This window comes from Astatotilapia calliptera, chromosome 23 (assembly GCF_964374335.1).
Source record: "Astatotilapia calliptera chromosome 23, fAstCal68.1, whole genome shotgun sequence".
NCBI lineage: Eukaryota > Metazoa > Chordata > Actinopteri > Cichliformes > Cichlidae > Astatotilapia > Astatotilapia calliptera.
Window position 1 is genome coordinate 21,733,516 of NC_137443.1, and position 22,408 is coordinate 21,755,923.

At 41.2% G+C, this 22,408-nt stretch overlaps 1 protein-coding gene and 1 non-coding gene across 8 annotated transcripts in view; one reads left to right on the forward strand and one right to left on the reverse strand.

Moving 5' to 3' along the window:
* Positions 1-2,556: 2,556 nt before the first annotated feature.
* Positions 2,557-22,408, forward strand: part of LOC113016628 (CLIP-associating protein 1-A-like) — a 57,724-nt gene continuing 37,872 nt past the window's right edge. For all 7 annotated transcript variants that reach the window (XM_080298002.1, XM_080298003.1, XM_080298005.1 and 4 more), the window contains exons 1-8: positions 2,557-2,840; positions 3,245-3,676; positions 8,008-8,086; positions 9,534-9,637; positions 10,051-10,142; positions 10,577-10,652; positions 12,075-12,172; positions 13,093-13,163. In XM_080298002.1, the coding sequence (XP_080154128.1) occupies positions 3,467-3,676; positions 8,008-8,086; positions 9,534-9,637; positions 10,051-10,142; positions 10,577-10,652; positions 12,075-12,172; positions 13,093-13,163 (730 nt within the window). In that variant the 5' untranslated portion in view covers positions 2,557-2,840; positions 3,245-3,466. The remainder of the gene's footprint in view (positions 2,841-3,244; positions 3,677-8,007; positions 8,087-9,533; positions 9,638-10,050; positions 10,143-10,576; positions 10,653-12,074; positions 12,173-13,092; positions 13,164-22,408) is intronic.
* LOC113017026 (U4atac minor spliceosomal RNA) lies at positions 7,565-7,693 on the reverse strand. The gene has a single exon (XR_003271358.1). It is a non-coding gene; the product is annotated as a U4atac minor spliceosomal RNA (small nuclear RNA).

A 22,408-nucleotide genomic window follows, 5' to 3' on the forward strand; every position in this document is an offset into this window, starting at 1 on the left:
CACAGACGCACCAACAGCAGTTTTTATATAAAAACACCAACTTCTCCTGAATTTAATTGATGTTTATGTTTCTGAGGTAAAGGTGTTTCCCTCCTGGTTTTCCAGCCATCTGGGTGACACAGAGACAGTACTTCTCAAACAGGAAATTCTGCAGCTCCATGTGGAATTCCGTCGGGAAGTCCAGGTCGGTGTACATGACCTGGAGCAGCACCAGCATCTCCGCCTCTCCCCACTGCCTGTCAGCAGCAGCACAGTATATGTGTGTGAGAGTGTGTTTTATGTGGGTTGGCACTGACCGGTTGTCAATGATGGGAGTCTTTTGTTTTTTTAGATGTTCTCACACTTCTTCCATCACCTGCAGGGACATACAGCAACAGAGACTCAGTGCTGCCCCCAAAGGCAAAATAAAGCAACTACATGTTTATAAAAACCTGTTATATCCTCAGTCTGACTGATATTTATGTTGTTATTACATAAACAGCTCTTTAATTTGCAGTTACATGTGTGGTGTTGGAGTCTTTATCTGGCAGCACACTCAGAAACTGGCCACAAATGAACTAATAATACAAGTGAAACTTGTTGTTATGATACTTTAATAACATTTTTATATTATGACAAAAATATGACAATAATGACACATTAAGTCATAACCTTGAGCATTTGTATTACATCGCTGGATACAAATTAAAAAAAGAGTGAGCAAGTCATAATTATGATATTTAGGCTCATTATTGTCTGATATGAGGCATTAAGTCATTGTTAATTATTAATTAGAAGATGCTAAATCCTAATTTTAAGATATGATGAAGGCATCGCTTCTTATAAGTATATGAGGTCCAAATATCAAAAGAAAGACATTCATGAGTATGACAATAAAGTTCATTATCATACTAAAGTCATCTCTTATGAGACACTAAATGATTGTTATGAGAATTTCCATCAAACCTGTGAGATACTAACTTGTAATTAAGAGATAATAAGTCATAATTATGCTTACTCACATTGTTATTGGTGACAGTCTTCCAAAGGGATTTATTATTAAAGGTTTAGCTACTAAATCTTAAAGGATGGTGAAGTAAAACGTTCCTTCACTGTTTATTGTAATGAGTGAACTATCCAGCTTGTTCCACAGTATTTTAGTTTCACTTTGGTGTTATTTTTCCCTGATGTGAAGACTTCTCCCTGATAGGGCCCTGGCTGTCACATGGCTTATTCATGACTCTCTTGAGATGGACGAGGCTCTTTTAACCACATAGAGGTCAGACCCTCACTCTGAAGCTGCAGGGGCGTTCATGAAACACGGAAACTTACTTACTTACATCATTCCTGATTTCTTAGTTTTTGTGTATTTGTCATGCTTACATGTTCCAGATCATCAAACACATTTAACACTAGACAAAGATAACACAAGTAAATACAAAATTATTTCTTCACTGAGTGAAAAATGCTATCCAAACCTACCTGCCCCTGTGTGAAAAAGTGATTGCCCTATAAACCTCATTAATGGTTCTTGTGTGACTTGGTAGCAATCAAGTGTTTGCGATAACTAGCAATGAGTCATCACTGTGGAGGATCTTCAAGATCAGCTTTTGTCTCATCAGTCCACAGAGTAGTTTTGCCCAGTCTCTTTCTTATTGTTGAATCATGAACTCTGACCTTAACTGAGACAAGTGAGCCCTGCAGTTCTGTAGATGTTGTTCTGGGTTCTGCTGTGACCTCCTGGATGAGTCATCAGTGCACTCTTGGAGTAATTTTGGTTACCCGGTCACTCCTGGGAAGGTTCACAACTCTTTCAAGTTTACTCCGTTTGTGTAAAATGGCTCTTTATTTGGTTCACTGCACTCCTGAAGCCTTACAAATGGCTTTTTAACACTTTTCCAGACTGATAGATGCCAGTGACTTTGTTTCTCAGCTGTTTCTGTAGCTGTTTCAACTCTTTTAGCCTGCCTCATTTTGTCATACATGTTCTGTTTTAATTCAAATTGAACTCAGTTTTCCAAAAATGTGGTTAATCACAGCTAATTTGCAGTGAATTTCTTTTTCACACACGGCCAGATATGGCTTTCCCCCCCTAATAAATAAAATCATCATTTCAAAACTGCATTTTTTATTTAGTTGGCTTATCTTTTAAAAAGAATATATTAAAATTTGCTTGATGATCTGAAACATGCAAGTGTGACAAATATGCCAAACAAATCTAAGAAATCAGCACATATACAGCCCTTACGTTCACAGTGCGCATAGTGACTTCTTCTGAGACTTTTAGACAACCGGATCAAAATGCAGGCCCTGTCTCTAACCTTTGAGATCTGCAACAAGCAGTGGTCTCCAAACTCAGTTCTCTCTAACTTCTCATTCACCATAAAAATAAATAAATAATTTTTGTTGTCATCTCGGAGCCAAGTTGGGCCCGGATGACACCTCTTGACTCTGACAGGCACACCTTGAATTTTTAAAAGGGGTCACCTGAGGCTGACGGGAGAGCCCTCCCAACCATGTACGCCCTCCTCCGGCTGTAGTTGCGCGCTTCTGCCGGGAGGTGTCGCGACTATGCGGCTTCACTCGACTCGCTGCAGGACTCTACGGCGTCTGGCAGGGGTCATGATTTGATTTACTACGGCAAATAATAATCTTCCCCTTTTTCATTAGCAGCGGGCAACTCGTCAGTTAGAGAGGTGAGAGGTTAGAAGCGCAGAGATGGCGTGAGCTGCCAGAAGATTAAGATTTCACCAGCGAGGAAGTGATCGCCGAGCCCCACGGAGGAAAGTAACGGTAGTTTGTGGCCGGAGGCAGCATCGCCACTTCTGACTTTTTTCCCTGGGAACGAGTCAGTCCATCCGGTGAGTGGATTTACAGCCGGTCGCTGAATTAATAACTAGTTAATTAAGCCGCCAGGAGTCCGAGAGACAGGTTAGAGGCGTTCACGGCTCTCCTGCGGGGAGAACAGGGTTGAATTTCCCCGCATAGCTAGCACCAGCTCGGCTGTATTTTTGGATAGAAAGCAGGCTATCAGCGAGCTAGCAGCTGAAGCTAACAGCTCAGTTAAACTGTCCTGACACCTAACTTAATGGTCACCTGTGTTAGCGCCCCTTAACGGCCCGTTAGCTGAAAGCACAGAGGCACTGCTAAGACCACGCTAGGATCTGGAGGTCAGCAGGCTGGAGTCTTTTAATCTGGAGGTGATAGTTGTGGAAACTTGGCTCTAATTCTCGCCTTTTTTGTTCTCCCCCTCATTAAATCACAGCAAAGCTGTGCAGGAGAATGAAGCCCAATGCCGGGCACAGCCCTCCGCAGCAGGACAGCCTGGAGCTCTCTCCTTCTTCCACATTAGCTGCCTCCTAAGCACAAGCGCCGTGTACGAATCCTGCTGCAGGTCCTGCCAACTGTAACCCCTCTGCTGGACCACAGGTGAGGAGGAGCGAGGAGGGAAAACAAGACCACCTGGGGGAGTCTGCTTCCTGCAGCCATGGAGGAGGAGGTGGAGGCGGTGAGCATGGAGTACCTGCTGGAGCAGGTGACGCAGAAGGACCTGGGGAAGAGGCTCCAGGTGGGCCAGGAGGTCATGGAGCTGATCCTGGATGAGGAGAGGTCCTCGGAGCTGGAGCAGGACCAGAGCATGCTGGACAGGATGGTGGACTGCGTGGCCAGCTCCTGGGTCAATTCCAGCAACTTCAAGGTGAGCAGAGCAGCAGCAGCTGGAGGGTGAGATGGGGTAAAAAGAAAAAAAAGATCCCAGTCCTCACATCTGTCAGCGTGCTTGTGAATACAGCACTTCAGCCTCAGCTGTTGCAGTACAGAGGGAGTGGTGCTTTTATTTAGTTGTGAAACTCGGCTGGAGAAGTGCCCTTAATTTAGAGTGTTGGCTGGGTGTGTTAACTGTAACACACCATTTCATTAGGTTTCTCATCCCTCACTGAGTGTCTTTAATAAAAGAAGAGCTGAATGGCTGGTCGTTTTGGGAAGGAAACACTCAGTTTAAGTCACGATGAGAGCCACTGTATTCCTTCTGAGAAGGTGGGGAATTCCTGAGCTGTGGAAACCAAAAATATTAAAACCGACCTGTAATAACATGGCTTTAAACAGCTCGATAAAATAGAGAATTGGCCAAACAAAGCCCCACTAAATACAAGTGTGGTGTTTATTGTGTTATCTTTACCCTCCAGATGTGTTGTAATGTTTGGCTTCCTGTTGACAAATGACACATCTTTGTAATGTCAGCTGATGTCCTGAGAAATGACTGAAGTTAAGAGTTGAATTTCTGGTTATTTTAGGACCAGGATAAGTTATTAACAACTTAGTGATATGCAAAAGTCTTCTTGGGGTAAGCTTTGAAAATGATGGTGAAAGCCTGCTGAGCAGTTTTCAGTGCTTCTTGGTTTCAGATTGTGTTAGTGTACGGTGCCATTTGAAGGAGATCTAACCATCCTTTCTGTTAAATAGAAGAAAATAGAGTCCAGAATTCTGATTTCTTTTATTGTCGTTTTTTAAGGTGGTACTTTAAGTCTTCCTGCCTCTTATTTCCCACCTCGTTTGTGTGTTTGAGCCTGAAACCGCTCGATGCTAATTACCGCAGCTCCTCGTGGAGCGCTGCTCTGTCTGAGAGCTGATGAATAACCCACCAGCCTGTTTACCTTCAGCTGCAGTCAGCCCGGTTCCCCGTGCTGCTCGATTAGCATGCTGTACATGGACGTTTGCTGCCGCCGCCGCTGGTGCTGGTTAATCAATAGAGATGGGAGTAGTGCACAGTAATGTAGAGCTGCTTTAGGCTGATGATGTCACTTTTTAATGCAACGGTGCCAGAGAGGACAAATCAGAGTCGTGCTGACTCCACAAATATGCAAAATAAAACAAAAACAACCATCTGCTGTTTAAGTTTGTGTAGTTTAAACAAACGAAACTGTCAATGAACCCTCGTGTTTCACGCCGGTCAGATAGAAAGGTAAATGTGCCAGACTTAGCCAAACAGATGCTGAATAAAAGCACATAATTGATTAATCATAGAGCATCTAAGGACAGTTACAGAGCTCCTGACCCTGATGATGGATTTACTCAACTGTTGCCATTTTTCACCAGCTCTGCTTCTTATACAAACTACATGTAGCTACCCAGTTCTTTTCTAATATTACTTATTAAAAATGCCTTAAAACTCAAAGCCAGACTGTGGGAACAAACCGTCCAACATATCTGAGGCTTCTGTAATGTCTCTCAGGTTTCCTTCACATATGTTCTTCTCATGGTCGTATTTTTGTTGGGTTCAGTTAAGTTCACTTTTATTTATATAGCAGCAATTCACAGCAACATTCAGTTAAAGACCGTATACTAACACAACGAAAACCCCAATAATCAAACGGCCCCCCTATGAACAAACATTTGGCGACAGTGGGAAGGAAAAACTCTCTTTTAACAGTACGACTAGTTGGAGTTGAGGGGAGGAAGTCAGGACAAATTTATGGATTTGTTTCTGATATAGGTAGAGTCTGTGTTACCTGATTTAATAGAAGGTTTTTTCCTGTCTGATAGACAAAAAAAACAAAACAAACGGTGTTAATATTCAGTGAATGAAACCCCCAATGGTAAAAATGCTTTGGTGGAAGACCAGATGGTTTGTTTTTTTTATAAACATCTGTTTTACAAAATAGATGTTTGCACCATTGTCTACCAAAGGAAACCCTCTGATGTGAATCACAGCTCCTGAACGGCTGCTGAACTTTTAGTCTTATTAACTAAAATGCCGGATTTTTCACTGGAGTCTGGTGTGGCATCATTTCACTCAGTAGTAAGAGCAGCAGACACATACGGACCAATCGTATCGCTGCATCCCGCGCTGCCCTGGAAACACAGCCTCCTGTCCGTCCTGGTGATGTCTGTGGGGCCGTAACGAGGACGGCGAGGCTCCCAGGCGAGCACGGCAGAGGCAAGCTTAATTTACCAGCACCCATTAGCCCAGTTTCCTGCTCTGTGTGAGCGAGCCAGCAGGTCTGACAGAGACTCAGCTTCCAGCCAGTCGCTGCTGTTAACAGGGCACTAAAACCTTCCAGCGCTGAGTGTGAAGGATGGAGGAGGGCTCTTTCACAAGCTGTTAGGATAATGGCTCGTGTTAATCGATCACAGGCCTCTGATGTAAATTAAAAGGCTGTCCAGCCAGCTGTAAATACAGGCTGCTTATGGGCAGCCTCTTATGGCAAAAGTGAAGTGCTTAAACATGAGGGATTTAAGATGATATGAATAATGGACACATGTTTAGATTCATCTCCACATTGATTTCTTCCTCTCTTTAGTGGATCAAATGTCAGAAACACTCATTTTATTTGTAGTAGTCGAATTATTCAAATGTCACCACAAAATCCAAAGATATTCACTTTATCATCATGTCGAAAAGCAGCAATTCTCCTTCTTCACATACTCATGTCCAGATGTTTTTGGGTGATCTAAAGGTTAAAGGTCATATTTTGGACTACATATCTGCTCTTTGTGATATGATATGGAGCTGAGAGTAGAAAACACTGTGATAAACTGAGTGTTCAGAGCAGTCTGAAACCTGAGCTTTAGCTTCTCTGGGATTGCGTTTACATATTTGAAGTGTTGGCAATGTTTAATATGAATCCCCACTTCTTATTCGGGAGACATGTGACAGTAAGTAAGAAAAATTTAAACAGATCCCTGTAAACCTGAAAGTGTTTTTCTTAATCCAGATTATTCCCACTCAGAATGAACCACAAATCTCCATCAGTCTGCATACGGTTATAAAAGTGAGTCTATAATACCTTAGTTATAAGATGTCAAAGCATTTTCCTCATATTTCACAATTAATTCATTGCACAATTAATAAACAAAGGTGTATTTTATGTAAGTGAGACCTACCCCAAAATAAGTGACCTCAGTGGCTTTCCTTTAGTGGACACCAACAGATTTCATATGCAGGAAAAAAAACTGTTATCAGTTAATCATTTGAGTCACTTCTAACATCATGATGTATTTAATATTTTTTGTCAGAATCAGTGAAAATACCCATCTTTTACTCTTTTATAGATACACAGTCGATTTATTAGTAAGCAAACAATCATTAGTTGAAATAACAAAACCAAACCACAGCTAATATGAAAATTTGGGTTATTATCTAAAAAGTGTGACTTAATAATGCAAAATTTCAAGTTATTTTCTCCAAAGTTTGAGTCAGTAACATGAAATTTTGAGACAATAATTGGTTTAATAATTTTATATAAATTTTTTATATATAAATATATAATTTTGTTTGTTTTAAATTATATAAAATTTAAAAGACGCTCAGTGAATATCACTCCAAGTATATAAGAGCTTACAGGTAAATATGTAACACATTTGAGTATGAATATATAAAAACGAAGTATCTTCATAAATTTAAATAAAGTCCTTGGAAGAAGAATGGCGTTGTTATACAATGAAAATAGATTGTAATTAACTCGTTCAAATATCTACGTCAGTGTCGTTCCGCTCTCCGTCCAGCAGATGGCACCATAGCGGAGGCGGTCGTTTTATTTCAGTCACCCTTATATTAGTCACGCTCAATCGCTCTCTGTTGTTGAGAGTTTCCAAAAATTGCACCGTGGTCTGAACTCGCGGTTCAGGTGGTGCGTATGTGTTGATATGGTGTCAGCAGGGAAGCTCTCACTACGCGTTCATTGAGTTTCCCGAACCACCCCATGACAAGGAAAGTCATGTTCTCTTCCCCGGAAGCGCTGATAGTAAGATCTACACAGTGGCTACACTCACGGTTCACAATCAGGTCAACGCTTCAGCGCACAGGACCGCAGTTCACACTGTTAGCTCACATCACAGATACACCAGCAGCCTTTATTCGGCCTTTTTCTACCTTTTTAGAGCTGAAACCGCTGCTTTCTGTGTTACCCATAAGCCTTTGCGGCTCATATTCAAATACTGTGCTGCTGCGGCGCTGTGGAGCTGCCGGCGCTGAAGGAGGAGTCACTGTGGATCAGTTTAACCGCCCGTGTGATGGTGTGTGTGTTTCAGGTGGTTTTACTGGGGATGGATATCCTGTCGGCTCTGGTGAGCCGGCTGCAGGAGAGATTCAGGACACAGGTTGGAACTGGTGAGCCTCTCCTCGTTATTTACTGCACACATAATAACAGTACAACAACATGAGCTTCAGCTTACTTTTAAAAATGACTTTAAGCTGTTTTTGTTAGTTTTAGATAGATGTATTTATACTAAAATAAGACTTTGTGCATTAAAAAAATCTGTTATTTTCTTAAATATTTAGAAATGTTACAAAATGTATATAAATATGTATTTTTTACATTTTTCCCAAATTAAAAATATTTAATTTACATTTTGATGCACCTTGAGTGTCTTTTATTTTATGTTTTCATTGCAAATCTCTACATGTGCGTATTAAATGTAATTTATATTATTATTTAAGGTTAATGTTACTTTATTGTTTTTCATAGGAGGAAATGGCTGGAATGATAGTTACATATACTAAAATATCAAACACTGCAATTATAAAAAACACACTTAAAAATGAAAGAACTGTGTTTTCTTACATTTACACGATGGTGTGTGATAGAAGGACACCAGCAAGAGGGTTTATAAAGTGATAGTGAGACCTGTTAGAGAGAAAAGAGCCTGCTACTCACATTAAACACACAACAGTTTGAATCAGTAAAAGAGAAAACACTGCAAACAGTTAAAAACAGTTTACAGGAACCAGCTTCTCAGACTGACTGTTAGAGCCAAATGTGTGACCTTATTTCTAGTAGAGGGGTTTGTGTCCATCATCATGTCTTCTCCTGTGTTTAACTGGTTCTTTTGTAGTTTTAGTATTTAAAGGCTGAGCATCATGAACACGTGTCATGTTTGTCTAATTGTGTCTTTCTGAATACAGACTATTTTTTAAAGGCTTTGAGTTCAGCAGAATTAGTTTTTAACTAGTTTTCTCACACATCGTGCTCACCTCTACAAAAATTATTTGAAACTTTAAGCCAAACTCTGTGATACAGTGTGGCCAAACACGCGTTTTATGTTATTTTTGAAGTGTTGTGAGGAAGTACTTTTGATTTCAAATGTATTTATTTGTCTGCATTAGACAGTTCCTCCCATTCCTCACTGTTACTATGATAAAACCACCGATACAGGAAGGATTTCATTCATGTGGCTCACAGATTTTAATCCCATTTTACTCTGTGCTCCTCTTATTTAAACTTTAATAATCCTCCGTAGACTTAATGTTTATATCACAGCCATTATTTTCAGTCTTTCACTTAACTTACTGTCTGTGCTTGTATGGAAGTAATGGAAGTCATCTCTATAATCAGATGACACGAGTGCAGCAATAAGAAAATTGATTCAGTTCTCAGAGTTCACACCCCACAGTTTCAGCTTCAACAGATGATTTTATTTTCCTGACCAAAGCTTAGATTCTCTCTATATTTCTCCTAGTTTGAGAAACACTGCGTTAATATCCAAACATGGAGGTTTTTGCTTTCTTTGTGATATCACTGCAGGCTGTAAACACCAACTCTCGCTTCCTGTTTCAGTCCTGCCCAGTCTTATCGATCGACTGGGAGACGCCAAGGATCAAGTCCGAGAGCAGGACCAGGCACTTCTGCTGAAGATCATGGACCAGGCTGCAAACCCACAGGTACACTCACTCTTCATCTTATCTCCTTTTTCACACCTTTGGTCACAGGAGATCCACCTTAGCAGAAATATGTTCAATTACCATCAACATTTGTTGAATTTAAGTGCATCTCGGGAGCTGATATTTCATTCAAACAACTGTTTTGCACGATATAATAACCTCATGGTGGTGCTGACCTATAACATCTGGTGTCATAACTCTGCAAACTACAGGGAAAAAAGACGGCACAGGAGAAATTTTGCCATCAGGCATTTAAATTCAAATTTAAACTCACAGAAAAGTAAATTAGTCTAACACTCACATTTCCACCTGCATGTTTGGATTTATCCACCACTGTGTCGTCCTCCAACAGAGCGTCACCATAACGTTACAGGTGACATGTTAATGTCTCTCTGTCTTCTCCCTGTGTTCAGTATGTGTGGGAGCGAATGATGGGAGGATTCAAGCACAAGAACAACAGGACCAGAGAGGGACTCTGCCTGTGTCTCATCTCAACTTTAAACGTGTAAGTTATTAATATTATTGAAAGCAGTAACTGATTTATAATGTAACAGCAGGTTTGGCGCTTATATTTGGGACTCTGTTAACTCTTTGTTTGTTTATTTAGCTCTAAAGTTTCAGGAAATATTCAGAGAGGTTTATCACAGCTTCAGATATAAAACTGTCACATCTGATTTTTATTTCAAAAGTTCAAACCTAAAACTGGTTCATGTGATAAAAGAAAAGCTGCAAACCTTCACGTGCGAGAAGCTAGAGACGCTTTTGTTGTTTTTGCTTTTAAAAAACGCAGAAATGAGTGTGTGGGTGATTTTCAAAATAAAAGAGCACAAACTGGAAGTTTTATTCATAGTAAAGGAAGCGTACTGATGATGTCATGTGTCTTTGAGCTCACCTCCAGTTTTACTTGACTTTAGTCAGTTTTGTGTTTTGATCTTTCAGGTTTGGCTCTCAGAGTCTGACGCTCAGTAAAATCGTTCCTCACATCTGCAGCCTCCTCGGAGACCCCACCAGCCAGGTACAATGCCTGCTCACTCACACGGTCACACACACACACACACACACACACACACACACACACACACACACACACACACACACACACACACCAGGTTACACTGTGGTTTGAGCCGCTTTCACACATGCACTGTGAGCAGCTTCTTGAGGATCGAGTCGGATTGTTTTCCACAGGAAGTTGGAAAATGTCCGCTTCAGACATGTTCTCACATCAAACCAGGTAACGCTAGATGAATTACTTTAAAAAGACAGAAAATATATTAAAATGTGCAATAATTCAGCAGTGAATCAGTGAAAAGAATAATGCTGTCTTAAAAAGACAAGCTGCTACTTAATAAAGTAAGGCTGAGGATGTTTTAGGTTGAAAGATTTCTGCTGCTTCCAGCCGTTGTGTGAAAACTTAAAACCCCCTCACCAGTCATCATTTTACTGCTAAACTCTGGCTCATCTAGCAGAGATTAGCAGGCCTGAGGGGCTGTAGTGGTTCATATGCAGTCAGTATCTGAGACTTACATACTGGAGTGCTTCAGAAACAAGTGAAAGGACTTAACACTCAGGACAGCAGCTGAGCGGCAGTCGTGTGATGGCTTTAAACAGCTGTACTGTGCAGGTCAGCCAACTTCCTCCACATCCAGCTGGAGAACAGTTTCTTTAATCTGCAGTAATCTTGGTGTTTGACTGCCCTCTGCTGGTGGAGTTCAAACATTACACTACACCAGACCTGCTTTAGCTGATGTCAGACCCACACCGCTGTACAGGGATGAAGTCTGTGATCCTCCAGCTCTGCATCAGGATCCTCAGCTATCATCTGTCTGCTCCCCTCTCTGTTTGCTGTTTACTGATTGGTTCGTCATCGCCGGAATCGCACTTCCTCCTCAGGACAGGAAGCCGTGCCCATGAACTTCCCTTTCCAAAGCCAAACACACTCACGCATGCTCAGTGAGGCCTTCAGCTACCCTTATCAGATTTTAAAGTCTATAGTCTTTGTTTGATTTCATCACTAATCAGTTGCAGAGAGAAAAAAGTCACAGCTTTGAACACAGTTCAGATGTTTAGTTTAAAGTCGGTGTGTATTTATTGTTGCTTTTAATCTGCATCTAGACGAAAACAAAGAGAACGATTTAAACCGGTGTAACGTAGAGCTTCTTTCAAAATAAGAGTGAGAACATCAATGTGGACACGTCACTGTAAATGCTGATACACACACAGATGGATTTGCACCAGGACACAAAGTAAAGAAAGAAAGACACCTGGAGCGTTAAACATGTCATCACAGTCATGTGTTTTTCTGCTGTGACAGCAGCCAAAGAGCATCATGGGAGATGATTTTAATTGTTTTTAAAGTGTCGACCACATATTCAGGATGATTTAAAACAAGCAATCTCTTTGTGTTCAAGTAATGTGTTTACCTGTCGGCCCACAGGTGCGTGATGGCGCCATGAACTGCCTGGTGGAGATCTACCGGCACGTCGGAGAGCGAGTGCGGATCGACCTGGGAAAGAAGGGCCTGCCTCAGTCACGGTGCGTTCAAAGCTCCCTGTAAATCTCATCATGTGAAGGGCTCTGTGGTACTGCTGGTGGTGCACACTCACATTACTCAGTTACATGTAGAAAAGTGACAGCCTTTTGAATAACTGTTCTTCACATTAGAAGGAAAGGCATTCACAGCCCTTCAAAAACACTGTTTCTGATTAGTTTTTTATTGATTGATTGGTTATTTAATCTAGAAAATATTAGAAAATCTATGAAGCCTCATTGATCAGCAGAGTGTCCTGTTACGCCAGAGTTTCACTTACATGTGTTTTATGTCAGTAATGAGATAGAGCTATAGAGGAAGAGTGGCTGTCTGCTGGAAGTTACAGCTGTTAATGAAAAACCTCAACAAGCAAAGTGAATTAGTGAAAACTCAGAGGAGGGAATGCTTCATCTCAGGCTCCTGTGGTTAGATGTTTGGGTTTTTCACTGCTTAGATTGGCAGTGATGATCTTATTAATTAACTGACTTTTAACTTCAGCTTTAATCTGATGATCAGTGTCTGATTAAATGGCAGATAATTAAGTTATTAATTGAATAATCAGGAAATAGTTTTCATTTTAATCACACAAACAGTAACTGACTGTTACCAATAAAGCTCGTCCTTTGAGTGATGGGTGCTTCCTCCTCCATCAGGTCAGCAGATGTGACAGTGACATTGTGGTTCTTGGTGTTTGTTCTAATAATATCTGCCGTCGTCTGTGTATTTTTGGAGGCTGTAGACTCTGTGCTGTTACTTTGGCCTATTTAAACACTCTCCCAGGAGCCTGAAATGAGCCAGTTTTCTGTTTTTCAGAGGACACTCTGCACGCTTGAAGCCAGCAAGGCCTCTTTTTTTTTTAACTTGGTGCTTTCCTGACATCATAACACCAGCTGCTTCTGACTGTCTGCTCCGTCTCTGTGTGCAGGCTGAACGTCATCTTCAGTAAGTTCGATGAAGTCCAGAGGTCGGGGAACATGGTCCTGTCACCTTTGTCGGGTAAGTCCTGCAGCGTTTGATGAGCTCAGTTTGGTTTATGGTGCCAGGGGCAGTTTTATGATGATGCTTCTGTTGTCATGGCAGCGTTAATTTGTTTATTTAATATTTTCTATTGTCGATTGTTGAAAGCAGCCTCAAGACACGCGACATGTGACCCTCCCAAACTGCACCAAATTTGTCTGTCCATGTCAGGGCTCTAGACTTACTTTTTTTTTAGGAGCACCAGCACAAAAGTTAGGTGCACCCAAATTTTTCAACCGCATTTGAACCCCACTGCTTTACATGTTCACTTTTTATTTTATTTTTTAATTGCTGTCCATACAGACAATATTGATCTTGTCTTTATTTGGAGCACATTTCTACAAGAAAGAGAAGTTACTCAAAAAGTGCTTGTGCTTAAAGTACAATATTGTAGACAATGTTAAACTTAATCATCATCTCGGCCTCCTCTGACGACCTGTTTGCTGCTGCCTGCTGCTGAAAGGCAGTGGGGAGAGGGGACACATAGGCAGTGCATTTATCGCTTCATATAATGTGTTTTCTGGATACACTGTGCTTTTTCAGCCTTCAGAGGTTGATGGGTCAGGCCTTAACTTAACAAAAAATTTATCAATAGGTCTTTTCATCTTTTCTCATTACCCACAGCTACATCCACTTATGTCAGGCCTAGGCTTCTCACTAGGGCTGGGTATCATCACTGGTTTCACTATAATCCATTCGATTCCGATTAATAAAGTCCCGATTCAATTCCATTCAATTTTGACTCAGACAGTCAGAAATACTATAATTCTGATCATTTATCAGTACTGACACTTGTGAGACTTTATCAGAGGTGTAAGCATCACACCACATGCCTTTGTGTCAAAGTAACTGAGGATAAAACACAGAAAAACATGAAGAATATTTTCCTGGCCTGGCTTTTTATAGCAGATAAGCTTAAAAATATTCTGCAGTAGAACAAAAACTGAAGAAAACCATGAGTGAACATATAAAGATGCTGCTGAAGTGAAGCAGAGCAAAGTTACAGAGGTTCTATTAGAGACACAGCTAAGCGGTTTGCAATTTGGCTTTATTTAAAAAAGTTTACGTTTCTGTGCTATTAAACAGCAGACATGAGACTTTCTTGTCAGAGGTCTTTTTTTGAAAAAAAAAAAAAAAGCCGACATCTCACTGATTCTGCTCTCATTTGCTGTTTTAGCTGTTTGGTTGTTTTTCAAATAGTTTTGTGAATTTTAAGATTCTGGCGTTTCTGGCAAAATACGTTTATATTTAAAAGTAGATTCAGGATTTAATGAATCGATATCGCTTTATTAAAGCTACTCACCTCTCTCTATCTGCCTGCACTTTCAAACATACACGTGTGTGGGACCAATCAGGCCAATCAGAGAGGTCCCGCCCCTGACTATCTCTCATTGGTTTAGACAACGATATGGGCATAATGTGTGTCTGTTGTTGACCACGCAGAGACTTTCAGACTTGGAGAGGATTCTTTTTTGTCGCATCATTGCGAAATGAAGTTGCATATGTGATCAAATTAAGTCGCACTCTAGAGCCCTGTATGTGCACACTTACTGAACTCCATGATAGCCTCATAAATAAATCCAGAAGCATCCGAGTTACTCCTGTTGATCACCAGCTGACTTGCACCCAGTTTATGGTTTATATGTACTGAGTGTGTCCATGGAAAGTCCTGAATGCTGTTTTTGGGTACCAGGAAATATTTCCAGTGTTTTCCAGCGCTGCTGGGATGGGGAATTCATTTTTATAAGTCAAAGATAATCTCTGTGTTGTGGTTTCATCTGTGTTTATGCACAAAATCAATCAGTCAGGGAGAAAACTACAAACAGGGCTGTCACTTTGTCCTCTCACACTATACTCAGCTGGTGCTTCTCATTCCTCTCGTGTTTTGGGGACTTCCTTACCTGGATGATTGAGATGTTATCGAGATGTTTTCACAGATTTAGCTTCCTGGGCGATGTTTTTTAAAAAGTATAATACAGAGTTAACAAAGAGTTCATATCAAGTTACAAAGTTGCAAAACTGAGGAAAACTGAAGCCTGATGGTTTCTGCTGTGAGCGAGCAGGATATTATCCACACAGTTTATGTTTTCACATCCAGAGATAAAGAACATCCGAATCTAGGGTTGGACCATTAATCAGAGGTTAATCTTAATCATAATCTTGGCTTTCAGTGATTATGAAAGCATGATAATGGAGATAAAACTGGAGATAAAACAGTTTCTCTTTTGTCTGTTCTTTTTCCCTACAAAGCTCTGAGTTTGTCTTGTGTTTCAGTGCAGAAAACAGGAAACCTTGTTAGACATATCAGTAGAAAACAGCTGCAGTTCTCTGTCTTCAAGTAAAATGATACTGATACACTTTGAGTGTCCTTTGATCAGAAAAAAGAAAAAAAAAGACCAACATTTATGAATTTCTTGAAAGGAACAAATCATGAAGACGTGTTTGGACTGGTTTGGTGATGAATAGATGGAAAGATTTTGGTGAACAAGATCTGCTTAGAGGAAGTAAGATGTTTATGTAAGTTAACCTGTGAAGGATTATTAACTGGTAGAGCTGCCTTCGTCTCCGATCTCTCTCCGTGTCCTTTTTGGTGATGCCTGACCAAAGTTTTGATTGGCTGGTCGGCTCTCCACTCATCTGTCCATCTGGACTCTGACGGCCAATAGCGAACAGTGGTCGCCCTTTCAAAGTGGGCTTTTTCTGAAACACTCGCTAGCCAGACGCCTGACTCAATAACGGATGGTCCTGTGTGCATACCCATTTCTTCTGTTTGTTTATTTATTGGTTTCTCTTTTCACTTTCACATAACAAACACTTGGTGTTTGGTAAGTTAATAAGTAATGATGCTAAATAATCAAGATTACAGTTAATAACTAAGATAACTGTGATTTCTTTGTACTGCAGATGAGACCATCTGTCTCATTTCTATAATGTTGACTGCGTCATAAAGGCCTGAGGAGCTTTAAGAAATCAGAGATGTGGCTCAGATGTCTGAAACACACACAGGCCCAGTAATGTGTGACACCATTAATGCTCTTTTCAATAGTTTCTGCTCAGTTATAAGAAGTTTCTGCTTCATAAGGAGGAACTGAGGGGAAAGACTTTCCCACTGAAGAAGGTGTTCGCTATTTAAGGTAGCACACAAAGTTCCTTACACATGTTTTACAGCAAACGTGCAATTATATCCGGGGATGTCCTGGCATGGAAGCATGTTTGAATTTTGTAATTTTCACTTTCTGATAATATTTTGCTCATAAAAATAAGTTCATACAAAAATTAAAAACCCACATATCAATTCTGTGGCCCATTAAAAAGATTTAATTTGCTAATTGGATTTATTCCTCTCTTTGTCTCTGTTGGTCCTGTGGGATTCAGATGGAGGCTGTAAATCTAAAAGTGAGAGAAAGTACACGTTGTACTCATCAGTGAGTCTCAGTGTTTCTGCTGGGAAGCCCTCTCCATGGTGTAAAGCTGTGCGTGCTGTCTTTCAGTGAGAAGGAAACCCGAGTGCCTTCTTTGTTCCTGTGGACTGAAATGAGCAGATTTCAGTCACTTTGCTGCAGGAAAAGTGACCCTGCAGAACACAGACGGGACAGTTTACACAGTGAAAAGCAGCTACTTATGTTTAGTGCTATGGCTGTGTGGCAGGACAGGGAAAACTGCTGAGCAGTCATTAAAGAGGATGAATATTGTTTCTGAGCAGGTGTGTTTTGTTTGTCTCTGTGTGATCTGTGCACAGAGGTTATGGTTAGCAGACCGGAGCGAGTCACATTAAACTGGTTTGATGGTCTCATGAACTCGTTACCTCGCTCCATCTCTGGTCACATGGGTCAGCTTTCATCTCAGGAGGTGCTCAGCCTTGAAAAGAAAAGGCACAACCACCTTCCTTTAGGAAAGCCTGATGATCATTCATCCCAGGTTTTGTTGTTAATGAATATATCTGCCATATTTGAGGTCAAACATGTCCCAAGATGTTTCAGCGTTACTGTAACAGAAGGAAACGCGTATTTGTTATTCATGTAGAGGCCCACAAAACCCAGTGTTTATAGATGATTACATACAGAGAAAAAACAGCAGCTGACACACGTCATATTTATAAACCTTAAGTCTGCTCAGATTTAATCTTTAAGAAAAAGAAACTTCATCACACAGCACATTCATTTATCTAAGTGTATAAATATAATAAACTGAAGTGAAATAACCAGGTTTGTTTCAGGTAACAGGAACAGAAACACAAGAGATGAAACTCTGACTTTTCTACATCTTCACTAAATCTGACTCATTAAGAATCACTTTGTCTCTCTGGTTTTAGTAAACAGTTTATCCTGATTAATTTATAAGGTGACGTAAGCATGACTGCTAACTACACAGCACCTGTAATGAGTCCGTGTTACATTACCTGACAGAAATCTGTGTATTTTTCTGTTATTTTCTGACCATCCAATGAACATAAATGGGCATTATGCACGAGTAAATGAAATCTAGTACCACACTGACCCCTGGATCCAGAAGGATCTCTGGATCTGGATTAGATTGTGATATCTTCCTGAGAACTTCAAGACAAAAGCAGACGGTTTTTCTTATTTCAGTGTGATTTGTTTTTGCAAAGCTCTTATGGAAAATTTTCAGTTTGCTGATGTCTCACAGGGCAGTGTTGTAATGGATCCTTCCAAAAACTACTGGACTCTGAGCTGCACTTCAAAGATTGATCACTTTAAACCGCACTGAGCTCTGATCAAATTCCCCCGCAGATCTGTTCTGATTACTGAGTAATCCTGCTGGCAAGCAGACAAGCTGGACTGATGACATTGGCTGCTCTTCAGAAGTGATGATGTCACATTTAAAAGCTGACTGAACAGCTAATGACTAAACGAGTCCTGACATTGATAAAGACTCACTCCTGTGTGTAGTGCTGGGCCCTGTCTGTCAGCTGAACTGATACGGAGGACTTATTTCACTTTCCTCAGACACGCGGCCTGATTGTTGATGAAGACTGGTGAAGATTACAGAGCGGCCAGCCTATTAATATCTATTTCAGGGAAAGGTGTCACTTAAAAAAAACTAATTAGGAAGGTTTTTGTGTTCATCAGTGTGTTTCAGCCGCACAGCAGAGGAGCAGGAAACTTCATACTGACCTGGAAAACAGGGACGGGAGTCACAGAGAGCAGAGAAGTGGACCAGAGTGACAGGCAGGAAAAGAAAGGAATAATAAAACAAAGTGGGAGTCAGTCACAAAGAAGAAGTGCCTTTACTCTCAGAGCCCAGGGCTCTTATTTTGTAAGAGCAGTGTCAGCTGTCGTCCCTACAGTCACAAGACTGGGTTGGAGGGGAAGGGAGGAGGCAGGCAGCAGTGCGTTAGCTCGGAGTGGCTGACAGGACGCTAGCATTTGTCCTCCTGCAGATCCACAGGGGACGGTGTCGCCTCTGCAAGCAGACTGCCGTTTGCAGGTAAATAACAAGTCGGAGCATTTTTCTGTGAAACCTACAGGCCTGCTGTAACCGTCTGCAGAGTTCAGGGAGGACATCTGATCTGAGCTGCATGTTTGTCTTCATGTGAGAGCTGATTAACGAAACGACTTTTTCTGTAATCCTTCATAATTACATCATAATTAGGATCCGAATGCCACAAGTAGCTGAAGCGCGCTGATGTGTGTAATCCTGCTGCTCTGCTCCTGCTGAAGCATTTCACTCGTTCCCAGTATCCTGGGAGAAATGACTGCTTTAATTTGAGGAAAACTGCTGCTTTCTGCCTCTGTTCTGCTTGTTGTTGAAGTACTCGCGTTTCTCAAAGGAAGATTACCTGTTAAGTCAGGCTTGAACCTGATTTGAAACAAGTTCTGTTTCTTAAAGGAGGCTTAAAGAAGTCATAAAAGCAGATAAATAGGAGGTAAAGTGTTAGTGGTTTAAAAACTGACATCAACCAGATCTCATTGCTTCTCTGATCACTTTGCTCTCCTGTACATTAGAGCTGTTATAAATCAGAGACAGAGCTCGAGGCAAGTCCATTTAAACCCTTATGAATGAATAATTGATTTATGGCTGTATTCTTAAAGCAGCCATAACACAGTGAAGGGATGTTAACATTGATCCTGAGCATGTGATCTCATTACATAGTTTTACCAAAGCCCCGCAGCTCACACAGTGCGCATAAATAACCTTCTGCATGTCAGATCGTCATATCTGCGGTCGGGACGAACGCTTTCATTTTCCTGCTCTGGGATTTTTTTTGGTTTCATGTGTTATCTCTGACCTCGCTGCGTGACGCAGGAGGTCCCGCAGGTGGGAGGTGCTGACAGACGAGGCCAGGTACAGGCTGCCAGCAGGACTTGGGTTGCACAGTTGGAAAGCTCGTGAATAATGAAGGCCGTGCAGAGACAGAAAGGACACGGTGCAGCGCAGAGACTCCCCCGGCTGTTTGGAAAACAGAATAATAAAAGAACAAAGACCGAGGGCTCACAGCCTCTAACTCGCTGCTGGGTGCTGTAGTACTGACCTGATCGGTTAAGATCGGTTGTTAATTTAAAGGTTTGGGCCTTGACCTCTGACACCACAAACATTCAGAGGTGCAGGGATGCAGTTTTTCCAGACTTTAAAATTATCTGACTGGAGCTCTGAGGGTTTGTCCAACGACACAACAGGAACCGTCCTCTCCACAAAGACACAAGGACACCAGACAGGAAATGTTCACTCCCAACAGGAATCAAGACTGGCTGACCCTCAAAACCCGACACACAAACATCTACATAGCTGCGCATGTTCAGACCTTTCATAATAAAGAGGTTTCCAAGTATAACATTTGAATTCAGTTTGTTTAGTTAGAATCTGTTTGTTGCACACCCGCCTGAAAATGTGACTGAGTTCCTGCTAAAACAGGGGTCTAAACAGTGAAGCGTGATATGTAAAAAGGATGGGGACAGTAACTCAAAGCAGTTTAATCCCAAGAAACAGGAGAAAACGGAGGTAAAGAAACAGGCAGTTCTAACTTTCTGCTTCAGTAAACATGAATTAATCTGTTTGCAGATCAAACTGTGAGCTGGAAAAACTGAGCTTTGCTTAAGAAGCGCAGCATGAAGCAGACACTGCTGATGGCTGACAGCATGCAGGGGGCCTTTCAGGACTAGTTTAAAAATTTGATGATGTTTTAGTTTGTATTTATGCAAAAATATTAAAAATTGTTCACAAACTTTTCCCAGCACTTCTTGTCTCAGTTTGAGAGAATTAAAATGAAGATGGCAGAGGCCTCTTTGTGGTTCCTCAGCTTCATCCACAGACCAGCAGCAGTCTGAGCTGCAATATGAAGCAAAAATATTCAACCTTAACCTCTTCGACCTCTCAGATGTACAGATCTGCTGCTTTTCTTTGTGTTTTCAAGGTGAGACATGTTTTCTGACACGCTGTAACTCCACAGTGTGTTCTTGGCTGTAATCTGATGAGAAAACGTGACCGAAGCCTGAGATTTCTGTGGGAATGCTCCTCCCACTGTTGTTGCAGGTGAAAGGCAGGGAGGTGTTGAAGTGTTACCTTAAGCCTGTGGTTGCCTGATCATGTAATTGTTGGGGTTTTTTTTTATGCTGAAGCCTCCAAAGGCGGGGGGTTAAAAAGGCTGATTTGATCCGTGCAGGAAGGGATAACCCGCTGTGAGTCTGTTCTCCCACGCTCCCCAGTCTCAGGTTTCTTCCCAGGTCTGTGATGTAACACCTCCCTTCGTAAACGCTTCACCTCCTCCCCGGTCATTTTGTGCATTTGCATCAGGGCGATCAGCTGTCAGACCCCATCAGTGTCCAAGCTCCCCGAAGACTGTGAGACGCTGCCAGGAGGGAAACTTGTGACCTGGCGTGGCGAGGAGGTGCATAGTTAGTCACAGTCGCTTTGTTAGATTTGTTCGATTATGATTATTAGTCGTAAGTGTGGATCTGTCAGGTGGGAGCAGTTGTTTATATCTCTGTGGTAAAGCTGTAAAAGTAACAGCGAACTTCACATATTTAACATGTCAAACACTATTTACTTTTTTTCATGTAATCTCCCAAAACTCTCTTTATATGAAACTGTTAGTACAAAACCCAAGAAAAAAAATGGAGATTTGAGGGGTTTTGTTTTGTTTTTAGCAAAGTAAAGCCATTAAAATGTGAGATTTGGCTCCCAAATGGTCCAAACGATGGATCATTTAGCCCACTGACACCAGTGAAATTGTAAAATATTTTAAATTTTTTGTATATAAAATGCTCCAGAAAGCAACAACATGCTCCAGAGATCCAGCTCAGGGACTGTCAGCTGACTCTGTCAGTTAAAGATGTCACTCGCCCTAATAATACACACTTTAAGCCTTGATACACCTGAACAGGTGAATTAGAATAAATTCACCTCCTTTGCGATTGTTATGAAGGCTGAAATTTAACAGTTTAACATGGGAGTCTATGGGGGCTGACTCACTGTTGGAAATGAAAAACTTGGCTCTAAGTTGTAGTCTTAGCTTTCACTTCAGAAATGTTGTTGGTTCTAAGAAAGCAGCTCCGCCTCTGTTCTAAGCTTAAAAATACAAATACAGCTACACATATTTCATATGTATATGTAAGACCTGAACTCTTCCATGGCATGCATTTTTAATTTCTCTTTGCTATTTGGGCTGATTGGAACCTGATGAATGTAAAAACAAAGAATTACGTGATTTTTTTATTTTTTTTTACCTGATTTTTGTTTCTGAGAAAAATGAGATTCACATATGAGGACATTCACATTAAATTTCAAACAGTGGCAGTATAATGTCCTCGTAAGTGGATATCACGCCCTTGTAGAGCACAATTTAGTATTTTGGTCTAGACAACCCAAAATGTGATGTCCACATATGTGGACGCCAGGTCCTGGGACGCTAACAGAGATCTCTTTACTGAGAAAACACACCAGTGTTCATCCATCTAAACTGTCCTCCTGCTCTCAGTGGAGCAGTTTGCATTAAACCCTTGGGAGTCATCAGTCCGACTGATACTCTAGACCAGGGGTGGGCAAACTTTTTGATTCGTGGGCCACATTGAGTTCTAACATTTGACAAAGGGGCCGGAACAGGAGTAGATAGATGGCATGCTTTGAAAACATCACCTCATTGGGGGAAAAATACACATCTTGGGATATGGAGAAAACATGTGCTTTAATTTCCAATGAAAATGAAGAAAAGCATTACAATAAAATCTCTGACTTCGAAATGAGCCTTTAAACACTGAAAATCAAAT